The following is a 20,428-nucleotide window of genomic DNA, read 5'->3' as shown; positions in this document are numbered from 1 at the left end:
CATTTTGTCAGACAAATGCCAAATACTCGCGTAAAGAATTGGAAACCACAAAATTACTTGGCAATAGTAGCAACGCCACTTGTGTCAGGATGCAAATTGAGGTCAAAGCTTATACGGTGAAACATTACTGTTAAATATACAGTATTGTACTGCATTCACAAAAGCACAGTAAATACGTGTAGCGTTTGTTTGCAAAAATTTACGCTAATTAACGTTGCAAAAATGCAACAATACAATATTGCTCATTGCACAGTAGTATTTTACAGTGTGGTATTCCCGGTCACATGATAGAAGTGGCCATTTAAATTTGATCCAGGATTTCTTTTGAATGTTAAGCTCATTTCAAAGGCCGAAAAAGGCACCAACCCTGACAATGAATATTCAAACGAATAGTAGACGACAATTACTAAACTTTTCTCGATATTTTTCCCATTACCATTAATCCATGTCGGATGTAATAATTCAGAGAGAGAGTAAACAGCACCAACTGATAGCATAGTTTTCAATATTTGGGTTTTGTCTTAAGGTCCTCACTAATCATTTCATAATCTTTAAAAAGCAAACATTAAGAGGGTTCTTAGTTGCACATAGCAAAATGAAGACATGAAGACGACAATTACCTAGAGCAATATGGCTTCCAAAATGATGGTCAATCAGGAAACTCTCCTCAATGGGTTGAAATGGGACACATTCTTGCTTACATATTAAACGGAACAAGACAGAGCTCGCACTGTTATATGCTCTCATTTTGAGCTGGCTCAAACACGAAATGAAATTGTTCCAGTGTCCGCCAGCGAGTGGAGGGGTGCAACTGCATCTCTGTGGAAACTCTTGCCCCCCTACCTCCCCTGAGAAGAGGCTAAATGCACCGCAAATAAACTCTGGTGTCATATTGGTGTTAATTCAACACCCAGGGTGTTACCAGTGGGCTGCACTCAGTCAGGTGTAGTCCTCTGATAACACTTGGGGTGTTAAATTAACATCACAATTTGTACACAGTGTGGTTACGTCAATGACTCCAAAGTATAGAAGTACACAACGCTTAGAGTTTAATTAAACAACTTTTTGTACCCAGTTTCCCCCACACTTTTAAGCCATGACACAGTTATTAATGATTAGGAATGTGTTTCAATGCTAAACGCTTTCCACGGTTCCTGTCTAGCTTTTTGAATCCGCTTAATCCGCTAACTATGTCCGCTACACATGTCGTGGTTATTAAACTGTAAAAAAAAGGGTACGCAAAATGTGTTTAACTCTACATGTTGTTTTTACACTGTAACCTTGCAGCCCACCAAGTTGTTTGTCTCCCAAGAAGTTTTAAAAAGTAGCCCCCAATCTTGAAAATCTTCCGCTAGGCTACGTTTAACATATTGGGAGCTAAATTTACATTGTTGAATATTCCATCTTATAGGCCTACACAACATCATCTGGATGAAAAAAAACTGTGAATATTTGTGAGTGTGGCAGATTTGCTGTCTATTTTTATGAAAAAAAAATCTACTTTTTAAGATACTCAGAATTGCACAAGACCTAAAAACAAAAAAATGGGGGGGGGGCTTAATGCACCCTGAAAACTATGCTGCAGCTTTTCATTATTTTAAACAATCCTTAGAGAGAGTTCAAAATTTAGAGCGTAGAGAGCACTAGGTTCGATTTAATTGCTTCACTCAAATTACCACGTGCACCACACAGAAGGGAATTGATGCTGCCTCAAAATGAATGTAAACTAAACATCCACACAAAGCTCAAATTGTCGGATATAGATATCCGCATTAAGTTGTGTGTAAATACCTGCTCTAAACGAAACGGAAATATATTACAAACGAAACACTAATATTTACGGCATAGGCTCAAACACACCATCATCGCATTTTAATGTGTGGCGGAAGCAAAGGAAATGAAAACCATCAGACCAGCAATTTAAAAGTGTATGGCGAGAAAACAACGTAAAAATGCATCGAGCTTAAAACTGCGAGTTGTCCGCCAAGTTAAAATTCTATGTAGGCCTACATGCAATAAGATTGGAATGTCATGGAGAATGAGTTAAATCTGTTTCAATATGTTGACGACCCTGTTACAAATCTTACCTTCATGCGAATAACATGAAGTTGTAACGGCAGTTAATAATCACTACAGATGCTAGGAATTGTTTTGGGAATTAGTGGCTAGTTTTGGTAACTTTAAATAGGGTACCATTTAGCAATTTACTTTCAGAAGAGCTAAAAGCGTACCAGGTGATTCTTTGAATTGACAGATTACACACCAGTTCGATCGGCCTTTCTGAGAACATCTGGATACAAGAAAGAGCACGTTCGCGGACAGGCGCGAAATGTAAGCGCTGCCTAGCCCCATCTACTCGTTCCATGAGTAGTATAAACTACACAGCGCCCTCTTGCAATGGCACAGTTGCAAGTACAGCCAACGTGTCCGGAATGGGATTCCAGAGCTGCAACTGGTCTTTACTGTCTTCATGTTCCATCCAGCGCTGTATTTGGAGCCGGCGAAGACCTAGACCATGCTCTAGACACAAGATTCGCACAGCTCTTACTTAAGCCTCCGGTTTACTCATGGGAGCTGGGGACGGCTCAGCTGTTTCACAAAAATATGGAGGAAACGCAAAGCATTGTGCGTAGCGTACACCATTATCAATGCGAAACTCACTCCTCACGCACGCTTTGAAGGCCTATTAAAACGTTGACGTGGGCGACTTTTCAAACAACACGTAAATGAAAGCTCAACGAAGTAGCAACCAGCAGAATCCATCAAGCGTGGGGTTTAGCAGAGGATTTTTTTTTGGCCGCAATCCGGACAGTTCCCAACATGTTCTCTGGTAGTCCTCCAGAACAATGACAAGGAAGGGGTGGTGCATGGTCATTTTAGCGCAGGATTCAGCAATGTTTTAGCAGTTTACAATCTGTGTGTTTATTTTTTTAAATTAAAGGTGAACTTTTTTTTATAGCAATTTCTTTTCAACCTGCAAGACTTCAAACTTTTGGTGAAACTAGACCTCAAATCTCCCGTGGACTATCAGTTAACTACCCGAATACTCTCGGACTCAAAACCCGGAAATACTTCGCTTCAACTGAATGCCAATTCAAAGGGATTCTGTAGTCATCTAGTCTTTCTTGAAAAACTATACTGAAACCGCCTATGCGTGTCCCCTCCGGACTACCGTAGTTTAGTTAACTGACAGAAGAAGAATACAGCAAACACACTTTCATATGGCAAGAGATACTGGATCTCAGCATTCCACATTATTTATGTAGAGGCTCTTGACGACCCCACATATCACCAACTTGTTAAGGGAGCACTAGTAAACTTACCCCGAGAGTGCACTCCTCAGCCTTCGTGGGCAAGCCGTATGATGTGTAGAGTTGCACGTGGAAATCAACTGAGTGTTTTCGGTGAATTGGTTGTGGTCCAATCAGACTGTGCATGCACTACAAACACGCATAGAGAGATTTGGGTGAGAGAAACAAAACCTTTTGAACAAAGTATTTGGCTGATTCAGATAATACTGACGAGACTCCTGAATTGCACAAACTCAACAGTCCAACAGTGCAATGGTATACTAGTATCAGTGCGCAACGTTGCCGTCCGAACTGCCAGCCAGCTGTCGCGAACAATGTACAAAACCCGAATGTACAGTATTTGGATCATGGAGAGACGGTCGCACGTGATAACTTTTATCTTCTCATAGTTTACCAAATAAGCCAGAACCGTTATCAGATAAACAAACAAAAAGGCTCGAGTTGGTTACAAATCATGGAATGGAGGAGAATAATACCTGAAAACAAGGCTTACATCCGTCCGGTGAACTACACGTGGTATGCACTAAACTTCCCCTAAGTACACGAACCTGACATACTTGTATTTCCGGTATTCAAGGTACAGCACATAACACCACGTCTACGTTACAAACTGGTGAATCGGGCCGTGTATATTGAATAGTCGGGATCCGGTCTACATAAACCACTGAACAAAGAAACGTGCTTGAAAATGTTTCCTGCTCCTCTTTCGCAGTATACACTGACACAAAATACAAAGAAACGGATTTCTCTGAATATCGAAATGTCGTGGATGACACACTATAAGGGGTGTAAATTTGCGCTGGAAATTGGGGGGGGGGGAGTTGTCGGGGATGACCTTCCTGGCCATGGACATGGGGGCTTGCACCATATGACACTATATACAGGTTCTTGATTTATATGAAAAAGATGTAGGCCTACATCTGTAATTTGTACAGAGTCAGAACGGCATTTTCATGTGTTTTTTTCTATTGGTATCCCTTTTGTGTGCCATTGAATATATTTAGTTGTTGGGAATTCCTAATTTTTTTCTCACCACGACAAAGTAGGGGGATGAATCAACAGCCCACCCCCCGGTGATAAAATGGGGGGGGGGGTATATACCCCCATTCCCCCGGGATTTACACCCATTCTGACACAAAAGAATTCGGAATTGTCCAGTTGCGCACCCGGGGCTTCAGGGGCCTAGGGACCTTCCTCAGGCTTTTTTCTTTTTGAAAATCGAAGTTAAATCCTAGCCCCCTGTGGTAAAACTGGGGGCGGGGGAGAGTTTAAGAAGTATCATGATTAGGGTAATTAATGTTTGGGGTAATCCGATCCCAGCCCCCGCCCCCGACAAATCCTGGGTGCGCCACTGAGATTGCCTCGACCACTCTTATTAGTTCTTTAACCCTAACAGTCCTCAGTCCTCCAACAGGTGAAGGATTGAGGACTGTTAGGGTTAATTGCTGCTTTTGAGTTTAGGTGTGGATAAGACTGAAAGCCTGATTCCCAACCCAGGGAAACATAAACATGGGACAGCGCGCATGTGCAATATAGACCTGGTAGTGGTAAATTTGTATTAAAACATCAATGACCGGATCCTCAAACACTTCAAGTGCCGGATGATTTTGAAATAGCTGCAGTGTTAACTTCGCCTGTCGAAATATTGTACACCTTAGGGCTGGTTCGTATTTCACGAGAATGCGAAAGCGAATCGACTTTGACATCACGAAATGTATTTAACCTTGTTCTGACGTCACGAATACGCGTTTGTGTTCCCTTTTGCTGCCAAGTAAGAACCAGTCTTTAGGAAAAACACTTGCAATCATTTTCCAATCAGCAATACAGAATTATCCATTAACCCTCATACAGCAACATACGATAACGTTCGCCATATTTGCGATAATCTCAATTTTATATATCACAACTCAACCATTAATGCTAAGCGCTGAGGCGATTGGTATGAGGGCGGAGTCCAGAGGAGGGTGAGGACACAGCCTCAAATATAACGTCACGGCGTTCCACACCTACCTGCCACGCATAGTGCGCGCACCATATGCAAGATATCCCGGCACCTTGTCAGTTAGTACGCGCGTGCCTGTATTCAATTGGACATCTATTGAACATTCAAAGCTCTGTGATAGCCTGAACAGTCAATCTTTGTTGACAATCTGCGCAGTTCTAAGGTCAATAAACGGCGATGAAGTACCTCAGTACAGGCAGCCGCGCCAGGTTGGTTCCGCCTAGGTAGGGTATGGTAAGTCGCCAACTTCGATGCAAAATCTGACAGTACCAATAAAACAGAGCCATTTTGAAAAGAAAAAGCCTATCGACGCAAGTGTCTTTTTCCCCTGTATGAAGCATGCAAAGCCGAGAATTTCAGAGAACAGAGGATGTTTTGTGCGCTGGTACAAACAAGCACACATGAATTCACGATCACACGTACCACTTCCTCCATATGATGTCACTTTTTGGCAATCAGATCGAGTCTGAGAAACTCTCCTCGAATTCAGTAGTATCAGGGAGCGGAGGGTCTCATTTTGGGCCCTGCAAAAAAGAGACACTTTCATATGAATCATTCTATAGATCTGCTTTGCTCATATTTACGACATAAACCACCTTTATGATGTGGCATTCAAAGGTAAGTTTTTTTTCTTGAGGGCGCTGCACTTGTGGCACCAGTGGTTTTGGTCAGCTCTACAAATTTTATACATTTTTCTACTGTGTTCGGTGTGTTTTTATGTCGTCATTTGTATTTGGGAATTGTGCAAGAGTCTTTCAGATGATTCAGAATATACATTTATGTGTGTAGAGCGCTGTTGTTGATTGTAATAATTGTGTGTACCGTGCGCGCGTGACGTCTTTGCCTGGATCTGTGCATGGGTCTGAACAACATGGCGGCTACCAAAAGTTACGGGTGTACTGAACCAATTCAAGCTCCATTGAAAATAGTGTAAAATCAAAGTTTGGAGCCCCATGGCAGGCAACTGAAGTCCCTGAGGAAACAAAAAACAATGTAATGTTTGGTCCTTCAGATTTCGTTTGATTTTCAATATTTGTAGGTTAACCAATGAATTTTAATTTTCTGCCCAAAACAAATTCACTCCCCAAGTGAATGTTCCCAAGTCTTCTCAGCTGCCATTTTTCAAATGAAATCCCTCACCTTCCTGGGGCTCTTCTGACGAATTCTCAATCACAGTTTTGTCTGCCTTGCCCCCAGATGCCGTCTAAGATGTCCTCCATGCAAAACCAACAGAGAGAAATTCTCGTTCATACCAGTGGCTATTAAACTTTTATACAAAATGATATTTGCTCTTTTTAGACATTGGTAGGCAGTTTTTAGGTCCATGTTTGTTATTTTAAATCTCACTGGCCATTTTACATTCATTTAATGTCATGGTTACATTCCTTGACTAAACTTTTCATGTACAGTATAAGAAATCACATTTTTACACCATTTTAATCAAAACAAGTAAATGATGTTTGTGAGTGTTTTCATGTAATAAATCTCTTTTAATTTATTTGTTGGTAATTTATTTATGGTGTTTTTAATGAGCTACGGTATCCAAACATATATTACAATTGCCTTTTTAAAGATAAATAAGTATTTTGAATTGAACTGAAATAGTATACCTGTTGTTCACTACAGGTGTAATATTTCAGATATCAGGCAGATATTAGGGGTGGGAAAATCTGAGCTAGTCAAGTATACTTCCTCTCATTTGAAAACGAAATTACCCATAGTGGCAAATGAAAGCAATAATATTTATGTTATAAGCACAAACACGTGATAACTGCACATCACCAACGAAAGTAAACAAAAAACGTGAAGTGAAGAAAATGGTAAGTAAAGCAAACACACAAGTCAACGCTACAGTCGCCCGACTAGGCATGCGTAAATTGTACGTGGAACTAAAAAAAGTGTGACCAAATGAGGGGAAAGGGAAAGTATGTTTGTAGCAGATCACATAATTTACATTTTGTCGAAACAACGGATTAAAAGTACAAGTGCTTTACACTTCCTTATTTTAAAAGAAATTTGAATTACAATTACGAACATCAATTAAAGCTGCACAATACAACCAGCAAACAACTGACAGGCAGGGCTGATCGTCTAGTCCCCGCCTCAATAGTTAATAGGCAGCTCGAAAAACAATGGAAGGACCGGTTAAAAGTCTACCCGCCTCCGGCCACTGGTATGTTTGCATTGATTAAACAAAGAAAGAAACACACCAGCCTTATCTTTGCGATCGACATGCTTTAGTCGACTACTTGTGTCGGATAACAGTGTGACGTACTTGGTTTGGCCGAAATGGCATTGGGTAAAAACAAAATTACTTAGATTAAATTTATTTTGATGTTAAGTTCTTCTGTTTATGATGAGAGGCTGTCTTCTTTTCTTCGATAGGCCCATCTGATTTCTAAACCGAACTGGGCAACTAATCAGGAAATCCTCCAGCCAACATGTATATAGGTCACAATCGGAGGTACTGAAGGCCTTTGGAAAATCAAAAGGAATACAGAATGCAGGCCGGTGTTCAGAATAAACGAACCCATTGGCAAACCCTTTTACAAAGAGATCTAGCATACGGCTTGTTTACGGCACTGAAAACACGTAAGCCAGCAGATAGTAAATAACCCTTATAATGAATTTAACGAGGGCGCTATGACACTAGGATAGAGGCTGCGCCCGAACCAGGATTTAGTCAGCTGTTGTATAAAACAGAGAGTTTCACATTCGTGCAATGGACAGAGTAATTTCACTGGGTTACAAATGAAATGCTCCATACTTTTCCCCGCTGCACTAATAAACACTCATTATGTGTATACACTGAATCTTTTTCGTGCGCTACTGATCTCCATTACCACTGTTACCGCTTGTTGGTTTCATTTGGTGAAATTCTCCATCCCGTGTCAATAGTCTCTAAATATATGAATGATGTCTCAGAAATCAGGTTTGGGGTAATGATCAATCTGACAGATTCCTTTCGTGGATATCTAACAGAGTGCATGAAAAATTAAACGTTCCTTGGTCGTAAACTAGCAACATTTGACTTATCTGATATTGCTATTCAGGTTCAAAGTGCGGTATTGACCCAAAGTTGGACTGAATCGGCACAAATAAACACAATTTATGTAGCATCAGCTCACTAAACCGGCAGGGTCAGGTTGCCCAATTGGCAGGCACTGCGCCTGGGGTCTACGGGAGAAGAAAAATTGGGAGCTTACGAGGACTTTCGAAAGCCAACGAAAATACCGCAGCGTTCAATGAAACACACTCTGTGTTTTGGAAAGCATTGCTAAATATAATGCAAAAGATACAAATACCCTGTGACATGGTTGCCAGTGCTTTGAACTGAACAGGACCCCTATACTTACACTTGATTTGGTCCTGTACATTATTAATTCAACCCTATATGTTGTAGTCGAGACCACTTAGGCCTAATACCTTCACAAGACCACACAAGACTGAAGTCTGAATTCCAGTCACAAGCTATTTAAATGAACGGCAACAAAAGCATTCCTTTGTCATTGTGCACGCTATTACTTGTGACTGGTCTTGTGCAAGGTCTTGTGTCCGGGCTTGCGTCTGGTCTTGTGATGGTCTCGACTACAATACTGCCTATTAACCAACCCTGTTAACCCTAATAGTACTCCCCAATCCTCCTGCTCTTTAAGAATTGAGGATGGTTAGGCAAAGTGGTCAGCAAAAAAATCGTACAGATGGAGTGAAGTTCCATAAACATGCACTGGTGCATGATGTGTGAGGAAAATAAACGTAGCTGCGAATTTCTTCTTTCTGCACCGAGCTCTGTACATCGAGTATGCGTGTAAAGAAGATTTCCATCAAGCAAAACAAAATTCTACATTAATATTATATTTATTTCAACGTTAATGTTAGAAACAGCCTACAGTTACAGCACTCACGACAGTGAAAGAGGACCCTCTTTAGATTTAGTGTAAGATCATATTAACTAAACGTGCCAGAAAGTAGTACTGAAATTAATGTGTAAAAGATGTATATTTGTATGTTTTTGTTTGGTGCATGAACAAATCTGCCTCTGGAAGGTCAGAGAGCCTTGTTCAAAAGCTAGCCTACCGTCTCTGGTGGCCAGGAGTAATTGGCACGATCGGCAAACGGACGTGAACTTGCGGTCCTGCAGGGCCGAAATCTCGGATGGGAAACTCAGATCCTTTCGGTCCTCGGACATCGATGTCAGGATTATCACATATATCACATCTGGTGACGGTTGTGGAAGCACTGCTGAAATGGTCTCAGTCAACAAAAAAAGAACTGAGCAGGGGGCGTGTTATTCCTCCATTAACAATGCTTAACATGAATTTCATCCACGTTGAACACGAAAGGGACAATACGAACGGCCTCTATAGGCCTAATATGCTTTTGTAAAAAGATAAAAGGGCAAGATTTAACCAAAGTACGCAAAAGAATAATCTTCTAAGTGGACAGTGCAGTGCCAAAGAGCCTAGGCCTAAGGGATCAACATGGATGACAATGAGCGACCAACCAGCTTCTTTTGCCACGATTTTGTGCGGGTAGATGACGTCATGTCTGCGCCAGAAACGCAGTTATTGAAGCTTCTGCCAACTTGTGTCAGGGACAATGCAGATAGTATGCCAGGACTTTTTGTCAAGCCGAACAAAGACCGCCCCTACAATGTGGACTTACGCTAGGCTTTCACTTCCGACGGGGGTACCGCTCATTTATGTTCTGCGATCGAGGCTTCGGGAGCATTCCGTGTTCAAATTTGACAGTCCTTCATTAGACAAAATGCATCGACAAGTTAGAGAAGCCTTGTAAAAAAGTTCCATGTAGCTGCGGCTGGACAAGCACATGAAAGCCATGGATACGAAGCCACTTCTCATAGGCACGACATTATCTGTTACGGTTAGAGAAATTGTTATTTTTACTACCATTTCTTTACCCAACGCTTGGTCTTTTTGTCCAACACTTAAGCGATTCGCACGGTACAGAACGTGGGGTAAAAATATGTGTGATTCACAACAGTGCGCCTCCAAGAGTTTGCAACGCGTTGGCCAATCACAACGCGTGAAACCTGTAGGCCTTTCCAGATGCGCACCGGGTCTACAGATTTCACGCACTGTGATTGGCCAACGCCTTGCATCCTCTTGGAAGCACACTAATGTGAAACACCCGTAGTGCCCAACGTTTTTACAGTGCAATCCTGATGCAATCTATCTGATATCACTCTTAATTTTCAAGTACGTTCTCTAAGATACTCACCGATATAACCGACCAAAGCCCTGGTGATGTAAATAGTGATTGCCTGCCATTTGCACTCGAGAAAAATCACTCGATTCCAACTATGCCAACAGACTCAGCGATCGATCGACCAACCGATCGGCAGACTGACCAACCAAATTTGCCGCAGGCAAGTGGGCATTATAGTTTACACGTCCAGCGACTGACGAAAACCTGACTTTAGCATTATCCCCCTCATGTAACAAAACCAATCGGTCGGAGAATTTATCTACAGCTGCAAAGCAGCTCCCTGGAATTTAGTTTATTTCATGCACCCTTAAGAAAATTTCATTTCCTCACCATTAAAACTATAAAATGCAGTTTGAAACAATCACAAAACGACTCAATAAACGCGATCAAACTTGCAACAACGCAAAGGCACTTAACATAAACTATGTAAAGACAAAAATCACATATAAACCTATACACAATGTAATTGCACAATCGAGATAATAAGGAGTTCCGTGAGCTTCTTACAATTGATTCTGTTTAGTTAAATAAGTAGAAAGTTCAGTACTAAGTTATAGTGACCAGCAGCTAAAAACTAGCAGCCACCCATTTGGAGAATATTCCACACTACAATTTAGATAAAATTCGATTGATTTTTCCCCGTCCTTGGCAGATTATGCAGCCTTGACAAACTCAACAAGTTTTGCTTCACATACAGTTCTCTCGGAAAGTCATAATCCTGGAAAATCCAATGAATTTTCAGAGCGGTGAAGTAGTTCATTTGCTCATATGCTCTCTGCTGAAGGAGTCCACGTATCAGGAGTCCAAAAGGACGACAATCAACTTAACAACGAGTCGAGACCCCACCGGCTGGGAGCTGGGACTGCTGAATATATCCATTATACATTAAATGTACAACAATGGCAACTTCATTGTACAAATCAATACGTGCTAAATACTCAGAATACAATATCTGCAATTATCTGGTGGCAAAATTATATTTTTATATACGAGTCATCGAAGCTGTAACTGTTCTAGCAGCTAAAATCCTGTTACCAAAGCAATAGGGTATGTACACGTATACGACTGCCTCAATTTCGACATTGCTCCTCGACATGATACAAGTGATATACATGTTGAGGCAACATTATAGGAAGAAGCAGAAACCCTGAATAATGCTTTCAAGGAGCAGTTCCCGTACAGCTCTGGTAATGTGTAGCGCCCCCACCCAACAATTACTGCAAAAGGTCTGTTTCCGCGATCTAAGATCGACCTTTGAAACCATGCGACACTTCACCATGTAGCTACTACAAATGAACAAGATCGGTAGGAATCAACAAACTGAATAAATCTCTAAAATACATGAAGTATAATTATACATCAACTCGGAAATGCCAAACTGAATAACATAACATAAAATTTTGTACACTGACGCGGGTCTCTATGCATCATACTGTATCTCATCAACTCGCCTCCCAAACAAAAAATGCATCGAATCGTTCGATTACCATCTTATCATATTTTCCTTGATATAATATTAAGATAAGTCAAGTCAAATCAAATCAATCAAATCAGTTCAAATCAAATTAAATCAAATCAAATCACAAGACAAACGATGAAAGTACTTCACAAGAGAGAACATTCATGGCTCATCATTAAAAAAAACGCAAATATTTCGCGTGTTTTTTTCTGGCTCAGGTAGACATTCTCTCCCAACGAGTGGAGCAACAAGGGACTAGAAGTACACCTGACCGTCCCGGCTTAGGGAAATGCGGAGGGACAATTTAAAAAGAAAGATCACCTGTGTCCAGAGGAATGCTTCTGCTTGTGAGAAGACGAACAGACGGCTAGACGATGCGTGCACGCGCAGGGCCTTGTGACAGTAATTATGCGAAGCCTGTGCTCTCATGTGTCACCTCATACTCCATGTCAAACCACTGTTTGGAACCTGTGAAATCAGAAAGACATGTCGGTGGACATTTCACAAAATACAAGAAACGGCTGTGGGCACTGAGACATTAAGAATGGGTTATTACCCCTCCTTACTGCTCCCAGGACAAATGCCGCTGGTCATGACTTTCAATATTGTGGGACCCTGGGATAAAACGCGTTAGCTTCAGCTCAGCGACACGCCAAATCTTTAAAGGTTTTCAAATCTCTTTTTAATTCATCCATATTACTTCTTTATGATATAAATTCCGAGTTTATTTTCTTATGACTTAGTCCAGTTAACGAACATGAGTAAGATTTATAGTTCTTGTCTTTCTATTTTTTTATGAGAGCAACTGTTTTTTAACACTTTATGCACTTCTTATTTTTTGTTTTACACTGCCCTTGGTCGTTTTAGTTTCTGGGTCCTTCTTTTAGTCTTCCTAAGCGTCTAAATGTCAAAAATTGTAATGGTTTGGATCCTTTCTGTAATCAGTGCGTGTTAAATTTACTTAAAATCAATTTTAATTTTTTTGAATATGCTAAATAAATTTCACTCGCTTATAGTTTATATATTTAAAAATAATACTGTATATTTTTTGTATCGTGTATAGGTTTGTAATACGGGCAATTCATAATAGTGCGCCACCAAGAGTTTGCAACGCGTTAGCCAATCATAACGGGCGAAATTTGTCGACCCTTTCCAAACGCGCGCACTGGGTGGACAAATTTCGCACATTGTGATTGGCCAACGCGTTGCAAACTCTTGGAGGCGCACTATTGTGAAACGGTCGTATTGTTACTGTATTATTGTATTATTACAGGGCCTCCAAGGATGACAGTTTCTTAACTGACAGGGCTACATGTACCTTGTTCAAATAAAACTACGAAATAAATAAATAAGAGGCGACAAGAAACATTTATTTCTCTGGCAAGATTTCTCAGACCTAAAGTTCCTGTCATGATAGAAAACCCCTACAGTCCTCTCTGCTCCAAGAACATTGTTTTTTTTCAAAAGGCTATGGAGCACCGAAAGTGAATAATCCACGCGCACAATAAGAGGCATTAGCGCGAAAACCAGCGCGTGAACCAACACGCCCACGTATCTCCATTCGTTTGCAATGCAGTTCGTGCAGCTCTTGAAGGTTTGCATGGTGGAATACGATAAGGTATGGTTCTTGGTTCAAATGACGTCCCACTTCGGTCCTTTATAGACCTTTTCCCTGCAATGTTGTGACAGAAACTTGGCGATAAAATGGATGTGCAATGAAACAGGGGGTCTGAAGTCAGAGGTCAAAAATTGTAAGTAGGAACTTGGAGCCGAATCGTATAGGCAAAGCCAACATTTAAACGGATGGACATTTAAAGTCAAGAACCTCCCTAGCACCGTATCTATGTACCCTGAGGCAACGGTACGACGATAAATACACATACCCAGTCTGACGTCTGAAGGTCCCAGACACCGGAAGTGCAGCCCTTCGTAAAATTGCACCAGCTTTTCATGACAAATAAGGTTGACCTTATTAACACCCTTCAGGTTTTCTTCAACGTACCACAAGAGATGATCAATAAGAATAGTTTCAATACCCTGCCCAAAAGGAAAGAAACGTTAATGATAAGCAAATTTATGGGGACTTTCGACAATTACAGAAAGATTTCTGCATGGCTTAGCTGTGTAATTTTATTTCAAAATAAGCCAGTTTCTCAGAGCTGGAGAGAAAATTCCGAACCTTTAAACCTCGAAAGTACGAGGACAACATTTCCCCGAAGTTGTTGTTATGAAACATTCCTGTTCGGTGCATAAGAAAGTTTCACCCAAATCGCATACAGTGCTCTTTTATATTACGGGATAATTTTAATCCGCACAGGCGACTGGGTTATAGGCATCTTTTTTCTGACCCAATAACCAAGCAAACAAGTATTCCCTGTAAGAGACTTGCATGAGGGTAATAACTTTCCTGTTTATTTCTCTGGATTTCTCGTCTTATCTCAACTCTATTGGTGAGCAAGAGAACACGGGAAAATCCGACGAAAATGTCACTGGAATTGTGTGGGTGATGAGTAAAGGAAAAATGGCAGGTTGTGTCCAAGTATTGTAAGTTATTGCAATAAGTGTGAAAAAAATGATATCACTGAGCAAAATAATAAAAACCACCTCAGACAAGACTGTTATACAAATAAAGATCATTATCAAGTTGATACAATTGATGTACTAACCTTCCCTTGGTAATCTGGTTGGACACGTAGTGTATGTAAACAAACCGTGCAGCCGTCAGGGTCGTGGACAAACTTGGCATCGACCGCCATTTTACTCCTAGAAGTCTTACCACCACTAACAAACTTGACAAAAACACAAGAAAACATACGCGATTGAATCTAAGATAATACAAACGCTCTAGAAACATAGCAGGAAGATTATTTCAGTTTGGAGGCGGGAGAAAAATTCTCGGATGACATCTCCAGAAAAATCAATGCAGAACTATAGGCCTAAGTAAGGACTGAAAAACATTGATCCATATGTCGGTCAAGGCAAGACCCGAACCTACGTCACACAAGACAGTGACGAGAGGCATGACAAACAGACCACTATAAGCCAGGTTAACAGATAAATCATTTATATGCTGCTGAAAAAGTTCGTAGATTGGGTTTACCCCTAACATGAACATTCCATAGTTTTATGCATTATAACTGGCGTTGAGCCAGCACATTTTCCATGTCGCCGTTTGTTATCCACAAATTGCCTTTGTGGTGTCTTCGCTCAATAATTTCGAGTTATTGTAATTTTTGTTCGTTTCAAATGGAACGAAATGAAGTTTTCATTTGTAAAGTCAAAAAGTCAATAACAAGTTCCCGAAAATCTGCAGGTAAGCGTTATGGTGCATTAGGATGGTTTTACTTTTGTCAACTTACACCAATCAAACGACCGTTTTCAAAGTAGCCCCAGAATAAGTCTGGGGCTACTTTTTGCCTAATCTGCAGTGCTCCCTCGGGCAACGTTTCTTCTTCGCTTGCCAAACCTGCATGGGGAAAAGACCCGAGTTTCAATGACACGGAAGTTGGTTTAAAAATCATTTAAAGGAACGCTACCTCGGTGGAGTCGAAACTAGTCGAAGTCGAAGTCTAAGTCGAGTCAGGGTCCACGAGCACACCCATGTCGTGTTTCAAGTGCCAAGACCAAGTCAGTATATTGGGACATTTCCAATATGAAAATTAATTGAACAAAAACCATCACAACGCCTTAAATAAGATTGGTATCGAGTCAACTCTGACTCCCCAAAACCAACCCTTCGAGTTCAAAAAATTTGCAAAAAACAAAACAATTTTTTTAAATACGCAGAATTGCGGTTTAAGGTGCAACTTTCATTCTGCTTATCCTACATTTTGTTGTCAGTCTTCTTTAAAAAGGATTGAGAATTTTTGTGATTGAGAGTTTTTATGTGATTATTTTGGCTCGAGTAAGGTTGATCAGTACGCTGAACCTAGCCTTTCCTGCACTGGAGTATCCCCTTTGACATCAATCCATCTGTACTAAAATTACCAATATACCCTCGCCTCGGGTAAAGCTGAGGTTATGGCGACAGACACTACCTTTCAATTTTTTTCCAGTCAGATAACTGTCATCGCCTACGGCCTTTAAACCGGCTACAAATCACTACACAGCCTTAATTTATTCTTAATTGATTCACACAACAGTGTGTCTGAACTCAGAGCAATTTTAAAATTTGGAACCTCGCGACTGATTGTGCTGCAGTGCATCAACCGTAAAAACATCCGACAAAAATCAAAATCTGACTTGGCAGTGGAACACCTGTAAAATCCATGACCTCGTATACCACAGCGAACGAGGCAACATGGATGTGCACTGAAGCCAATTCGTTATGGAAAAGCACCGGACGTGACTTCCACAATTAACGTGGCACTTTCCTTTTCATCAGCAGGCTACAATGGCCTGTCTGTTCTTTTGAAGTCACAGTCGTGTTTTGCATACAAGTGGCTGCTTAAGCTATGGCAAGCCGGCAGAACAAAAGTGATAGAATAATTCACAAAGTGTTGAAAATCTAACACAGCTCTCAGAACTCCAGATAAATATACAAGTACTACTAAATACTACAAGTAAATGAAAATACAACTCTGTTTAAAATTAAAGGGACAAACTGTCTATTTTGAACGAATTTGAAGTAAAATCGAAAAACAAACCAAAAGGTGGCATTCTTGCAAACTTCAGCCGCCCATACAAGTTGTCGGCAAAGTGACAGTGGTCTATAAATTTGGAATGCATGCGCAGGACTGTCTTTTTTGAGGAATGTACTTATGAACGCCGCAGAAACAGGTAGCTCAAAATATTAAGCAGGAACAACACGGAGCCAATATGCCGTGAAAACGGAAATTGATTTTTGTCTTAAAATATTAATAAATGTCTCGACCACAATGATGCGTGTGGAAATGAATATAAGAAAAAGAACTGAAAAAAATCCAGATTCTTTTCTTTTGGCTTTGGTCGGCATGTTGCATATTAAACCCGAGGCTTAAAAATGCGCCACAGTCGACCCCTTTCGTCCGACTATAGACCTACATTTACACCCTATGAGAACTGACAAGCCCGTTGTGTTTATATGGACGGCTCATTTCTGTCTGGAGTCGTTGGGCTTACCCGCCTGTAGCAGCCAGGCTGCATGAACTTCTTGCTCCGACACCCTCCTGATGCACGCGGTTGATGACGATGACGCCATATGTACGGTCCCCTTTGTAGCGACAGCCACACACGCTCAGTGCAGGTCGCAGGCCACTATGTGAATGTGGTGACTGAAAAGAAAGTCGCCGTTGAAAAGGGGGTTTAACCACTGCTGATGGAGCCGATATTTTCCTATTCTCGGATCTCGGACAATCTAGGTTATGTCTCTGCTTTGCCGGCTATAGGAGGTTCATAGGAGATTAGAGATTGGTTTTTCGATTGCTTCTTCAGGCCTTGCTTGTGGAAGGTAGTTGACGAATTGCCAACAATTTAAGGGCGGCTCTCGGAAAATGGACTTTGAAGTTGGACATTTCAACCATGGTTCAATAAAGACTGAAGCTGTTGGTCAACGATCGACCCACAGGGACATCATGTACTGCTGATAAACACTTTTCCTCTCATGCTACGTGGGCTCAGCAACTGTACATTTTTCAGTGCTTTCTCTGTATATATACCAGGCCTACTGTACGTGTACTTGTACCAAGCTAGCCAACGGTCGGTGGAAACGACCACCTAGCCGTCAGACCATGGAGGTAGAATGGTCAGACGAAGACTGCCACTATGACATGCTGCGTTTTAGTATGGTATGGTTATTCTACTCACTTTCTTTATGCGTGTTTTCATGGGACCACAAAGCCAGGTACTGTACATTCGTCAGAGTTTTGTGCCGAGTACAAACTCAGTAAACTCACGTCGTCACAACATGCTTCAACGTTGTACATGCGTTGGAATAGCCGCGTGAGCAGTACGGTCGGCCAAATATTGCATATTGCATGCTTCAACTGAACCTTGAACTGGGTCAGCGCCGGTCACGCTGCATAGTGTTATCATTTTGTATTCCTTGCTGGTAGTAAATCGTTCAGTCAACTGTGGTGCCCAAATATACATGATAAGTATTAAGTAGGTCTACTACGCATGGTCTTCCTCCATGGTCTACGTGTGCAAATCCAGTGACTTTAATTTCAAGTATGCGGATTCACTTTATAACAACACTCGATCGTGTCACTTACCTCGTTTTTCCCAGAGTGTACAGGTCTGATAATGCAGGTCGAAATTCTGTCACAGATGCAATGTTAACGGTGCATGGACCACAAACATCACGGCTGCAGCGCGCCATATGCCAGTGATATACAGTCCTTTGTACTTCGCACATGTACAGTGCATGTACCTCGATACACGTGTCGAGTGCGATCGATTAGAGGAATTGTGAATCGATAGCGAACTGGCCCGAGTACTCTACAGGTTCAGCAAAGGTTTTATCTGTCATTTGACAACTGAGACCTGACTGAGGCTTGCAATCCCGATGTGGGGGGTGGCAGGGGGCTCAGTCAGGCACCAGGGACCATCAAGTCCAACAGTTGAGGAAGAACGGCGTGACGTGTATTAATTTTCCTGGAGGTCCTTCTGTACTTTAAGAGCATTCCTCGCAAGCAAGCACGACGCCGTGCCCCCCCCCCGCTGAACTTGACGATATTTATTCTCCACGTCTGACATCAAGGGTTGCCGTACATTATAAGTCTGGCCTAAATATGTCAATCAATGGATGTAGTACTGGTGTAAAGCCCTGGGAATGGGGGATCCCCAGCCGTGGGAAATGAGTCACGGGATTTATGTTCGCCACAAAAGGAGGCATAAAACAGTATTAAGTGAGCAGATGGTATAGTATTTTAGTAATTGCATTCCCATATGACTAAAGCACGGTCATTATATACATGTATATTGTGCGCAATATTTATTTAAATCAAGCAACGTAATATCAAGGTTAGACTTTTCACATTTTTTATATTATTTATTTATTTTTGTTGTTTACTGTCAGTGGGTTTCAGCAAAGGGATTCCATCGCCACCCTACCCTGTATATATAAATTCGAATCTACAGGCCTATGCATCGCATTTGAAGCAAGATATGGGACGGAGAGAACCCCCCCCCGCCGCTTTTGTGTTGGTCATTGTTTGATCGGAATCTCAGGAATTCTTTACAGACTTCTAGGGGGGATGTGTTAGGTGACAATAGTCTAGAGTGTGTATAGGGATTGGACAGGTGGGGGGGGGGGGTTAGGGGAGTAGGCCCTACATATACTTTGACGATGTCCCGGCCTTGCCACCCAGTCACGATGAGATTACGCCAAGGCTGCTGCGTAGGAAAAACGTTTCACCGGCAAACTGCGGGTCCGTACGCGGAAGCAACTTGTGAAGTCCGTGTTAAGGCCCTGTCACACCTTGACAATTTAGCCAGCGTACGCCGACGTATGAACACATTGGTGAAGACCCTGACATACGCTGAACTCTCGAAATTTTTTTTTCAGTTTGAGGCATGATACATAGCGTATTCATAAAGAGTTGGATATATACATAACGTATTAGTAACTTACATAAAACGTGTCGATAAATTATAGATAACTTATACAGGCTACGGTAGCTATCACTTGTCGGAAACATCCAGTAAGTTCTGTGGTCGTCCGGAACACGTCAAATACGTCTACGTGCGTTCATGGAGGTAAGTTCGATATAAGTTACACATAGGTTCAAAGTATATGCTACTCATCGGTTAGAAATAAGTTTTGGGTACCCTAGACATTATCTCGACGTACTTCGACTTAATTGAGCAATTTACAAGTAACGTGTGGACGTGTGTCAACGATCCCATTGCTTTAACAACTTATGGCCCGCGTATCCGGGACGTATGAGCCATACGCTGGCATACGTCGAAAATTTTATGCATGCACAAATTTTTCGACCACCTCACCGCGTACTAGGACGTATATCAGCGTTTCAAAACCACGCATATTCCAAGAGCAGTTTTCGTAATGCAACAGTTTGCTTCCCCCGCCCCTTGTGAAAGTCGACATCTCGTGTCCGCAGCAAATTACTGTAAAACACGGACGTACCACAGTATGGCTACAATTGTTTTCAACGTGCCCATAGCCATGGAAAGACACCCTTACTTTCACAAGAGGGCAAACCAAAGTCACCGGAGCTTGCTACTTGACCATTCCAAACGCCACAACTCTTTTGTGAAAACTTGACTCAAGAGCGCTATGCCGACCTTGCCAACGATGAAGGCTTGCCGAAAAGCAGATGGACTGCTCTGTGTACATGTGTAGTACGGTATCTATTTCGAAATTTTAAGGGGAACCGGCCGGGGGCACTGACTTCCGCTTGAGGGGAGGAGGGATACGGCCCCCGTAGTTACGCCACGTGTCCATAGCAACAGCATGGGGCCCGTTTGCCATCGTTTTCATGACAT

The 20,428-nt window shown here is 41.7% G+C and overlaps 2 protein-coding genes across 7 annotated transcripts in view; both read right to left on the bottom strand.

The window, feature by feature from the left end:
• LOC110985517 (regulator of G protein signaling 17-like) overlaps positions 1-10,644 on the bottom strand; it is a 38,718-nt gene extending 28,074 nt beyond the window's left edge. The window contains exons 1-4 of one of the 5 annotated variants that reach the window (XM_087148590.1): positions 9,391-10,644; positions 6,454-6,527; positions 5,737-5,837; positions 3,324-3,440 (exon numbers count right to left, since the gene is read on the bottom strand). The gene's annotated coding sequence lies outside the window, so the exon portion shown is untranslated. Of the gene's footprint in view, positions 1-3,323; positions 3,695-3,787; positions 3,920-5,736; positions 5,838-6,453; positions 6,528-9,390 lie in introns of those variants that run through there. The other 4 variants (XM_087148589.1, XM_087148591.1, XM_022246597.2 and 1 more) reach the window with 4 other exon arrangements.
• Positions 10,645-10,796: 152 nt separating this feature from the next.
• Positions 10,797-20,339, bottom strand: LOC110985521 (uncharacterized). Of its 2 annotated transcripts, none has more exons than XM_022246604.2 (6): positions 18,193-20,339; positions 17,102-17,253; positions 15,361-15,467; positions 14,668-14,790; positions 13,885-14,038; positions 10,797-12,469 (listed from the first exon to the last, which is right to left on the bottom strand). In XM_022246604.2, the coding sequence occupies exons 2-6, from the start codon at positions 17,178-17,180 to the stop codon at positions 12,408-12,410; spliced, it is 525 nt and encodes a 174-aa protein (XP_022102296.2). In that variant the 5' UTR covers positions 17,181-17,253; positions 18,193-20,339; the 3' UTR covers positions 10,797-12,407. The 2 variants fall into 2 exon arrangements, with proteins under 2 accessions (XP_022102296.2, XP_022102295.2); XM_022246603.2 differs by lacking the exon at positions 18,193-20,339 and adding an exon at positions 17,786-18,166.
• Between the last annotated feature and the right edge of the window lie 89 nt (positions 20,340-20,428).

This window comes from Acanthaster planci, linkage group LG18, assembly GCF_054643075.1.
Source record: "Acanthaster planci isolate LZ-2023a linkage group LG18, COTS_SCS, whole genome shotgun sequence".
In the NCBI taxonomy this organism is placed as follows: domain Eukaryota; kingdom Metazoa; phylum Echinodermata; class Asteroidea; order Valvatida; family Acanthasteridae; genus Acanthaster; species Acanthaster planci.
The sequence above is the reverse complement of the archived record's forward strand: the minus strand, read 5'-3'. Positions and strand labels throughout refer to the sequence as shown.

Bases quoted from the DNA above. Each gene is read 5' to 3' on its own strand.
- LOC110985521 (XM_022246604.2), bottom strand. From the start codon at position 17,180: ATGGCGTCATCGTCATCAACCGCGTGCATCAGGAGGGTGTCGGAGCAA. The intron at 15,468-17,101 runs GTAAGCCCAACG...TTCCCCATGCAG, and splicing joins AGCCTGGCTGCTACAGGCGG to GTTTGGCAAGCGAAGAAGAA. The intron at 14,791-15,360 runs GTAAGTTGACAA...GTTTTTGTCAAG, and splicing joins AAAACGGTCGTTTGATTGGT to TTTGTTAGTGGTGGTAAGAC.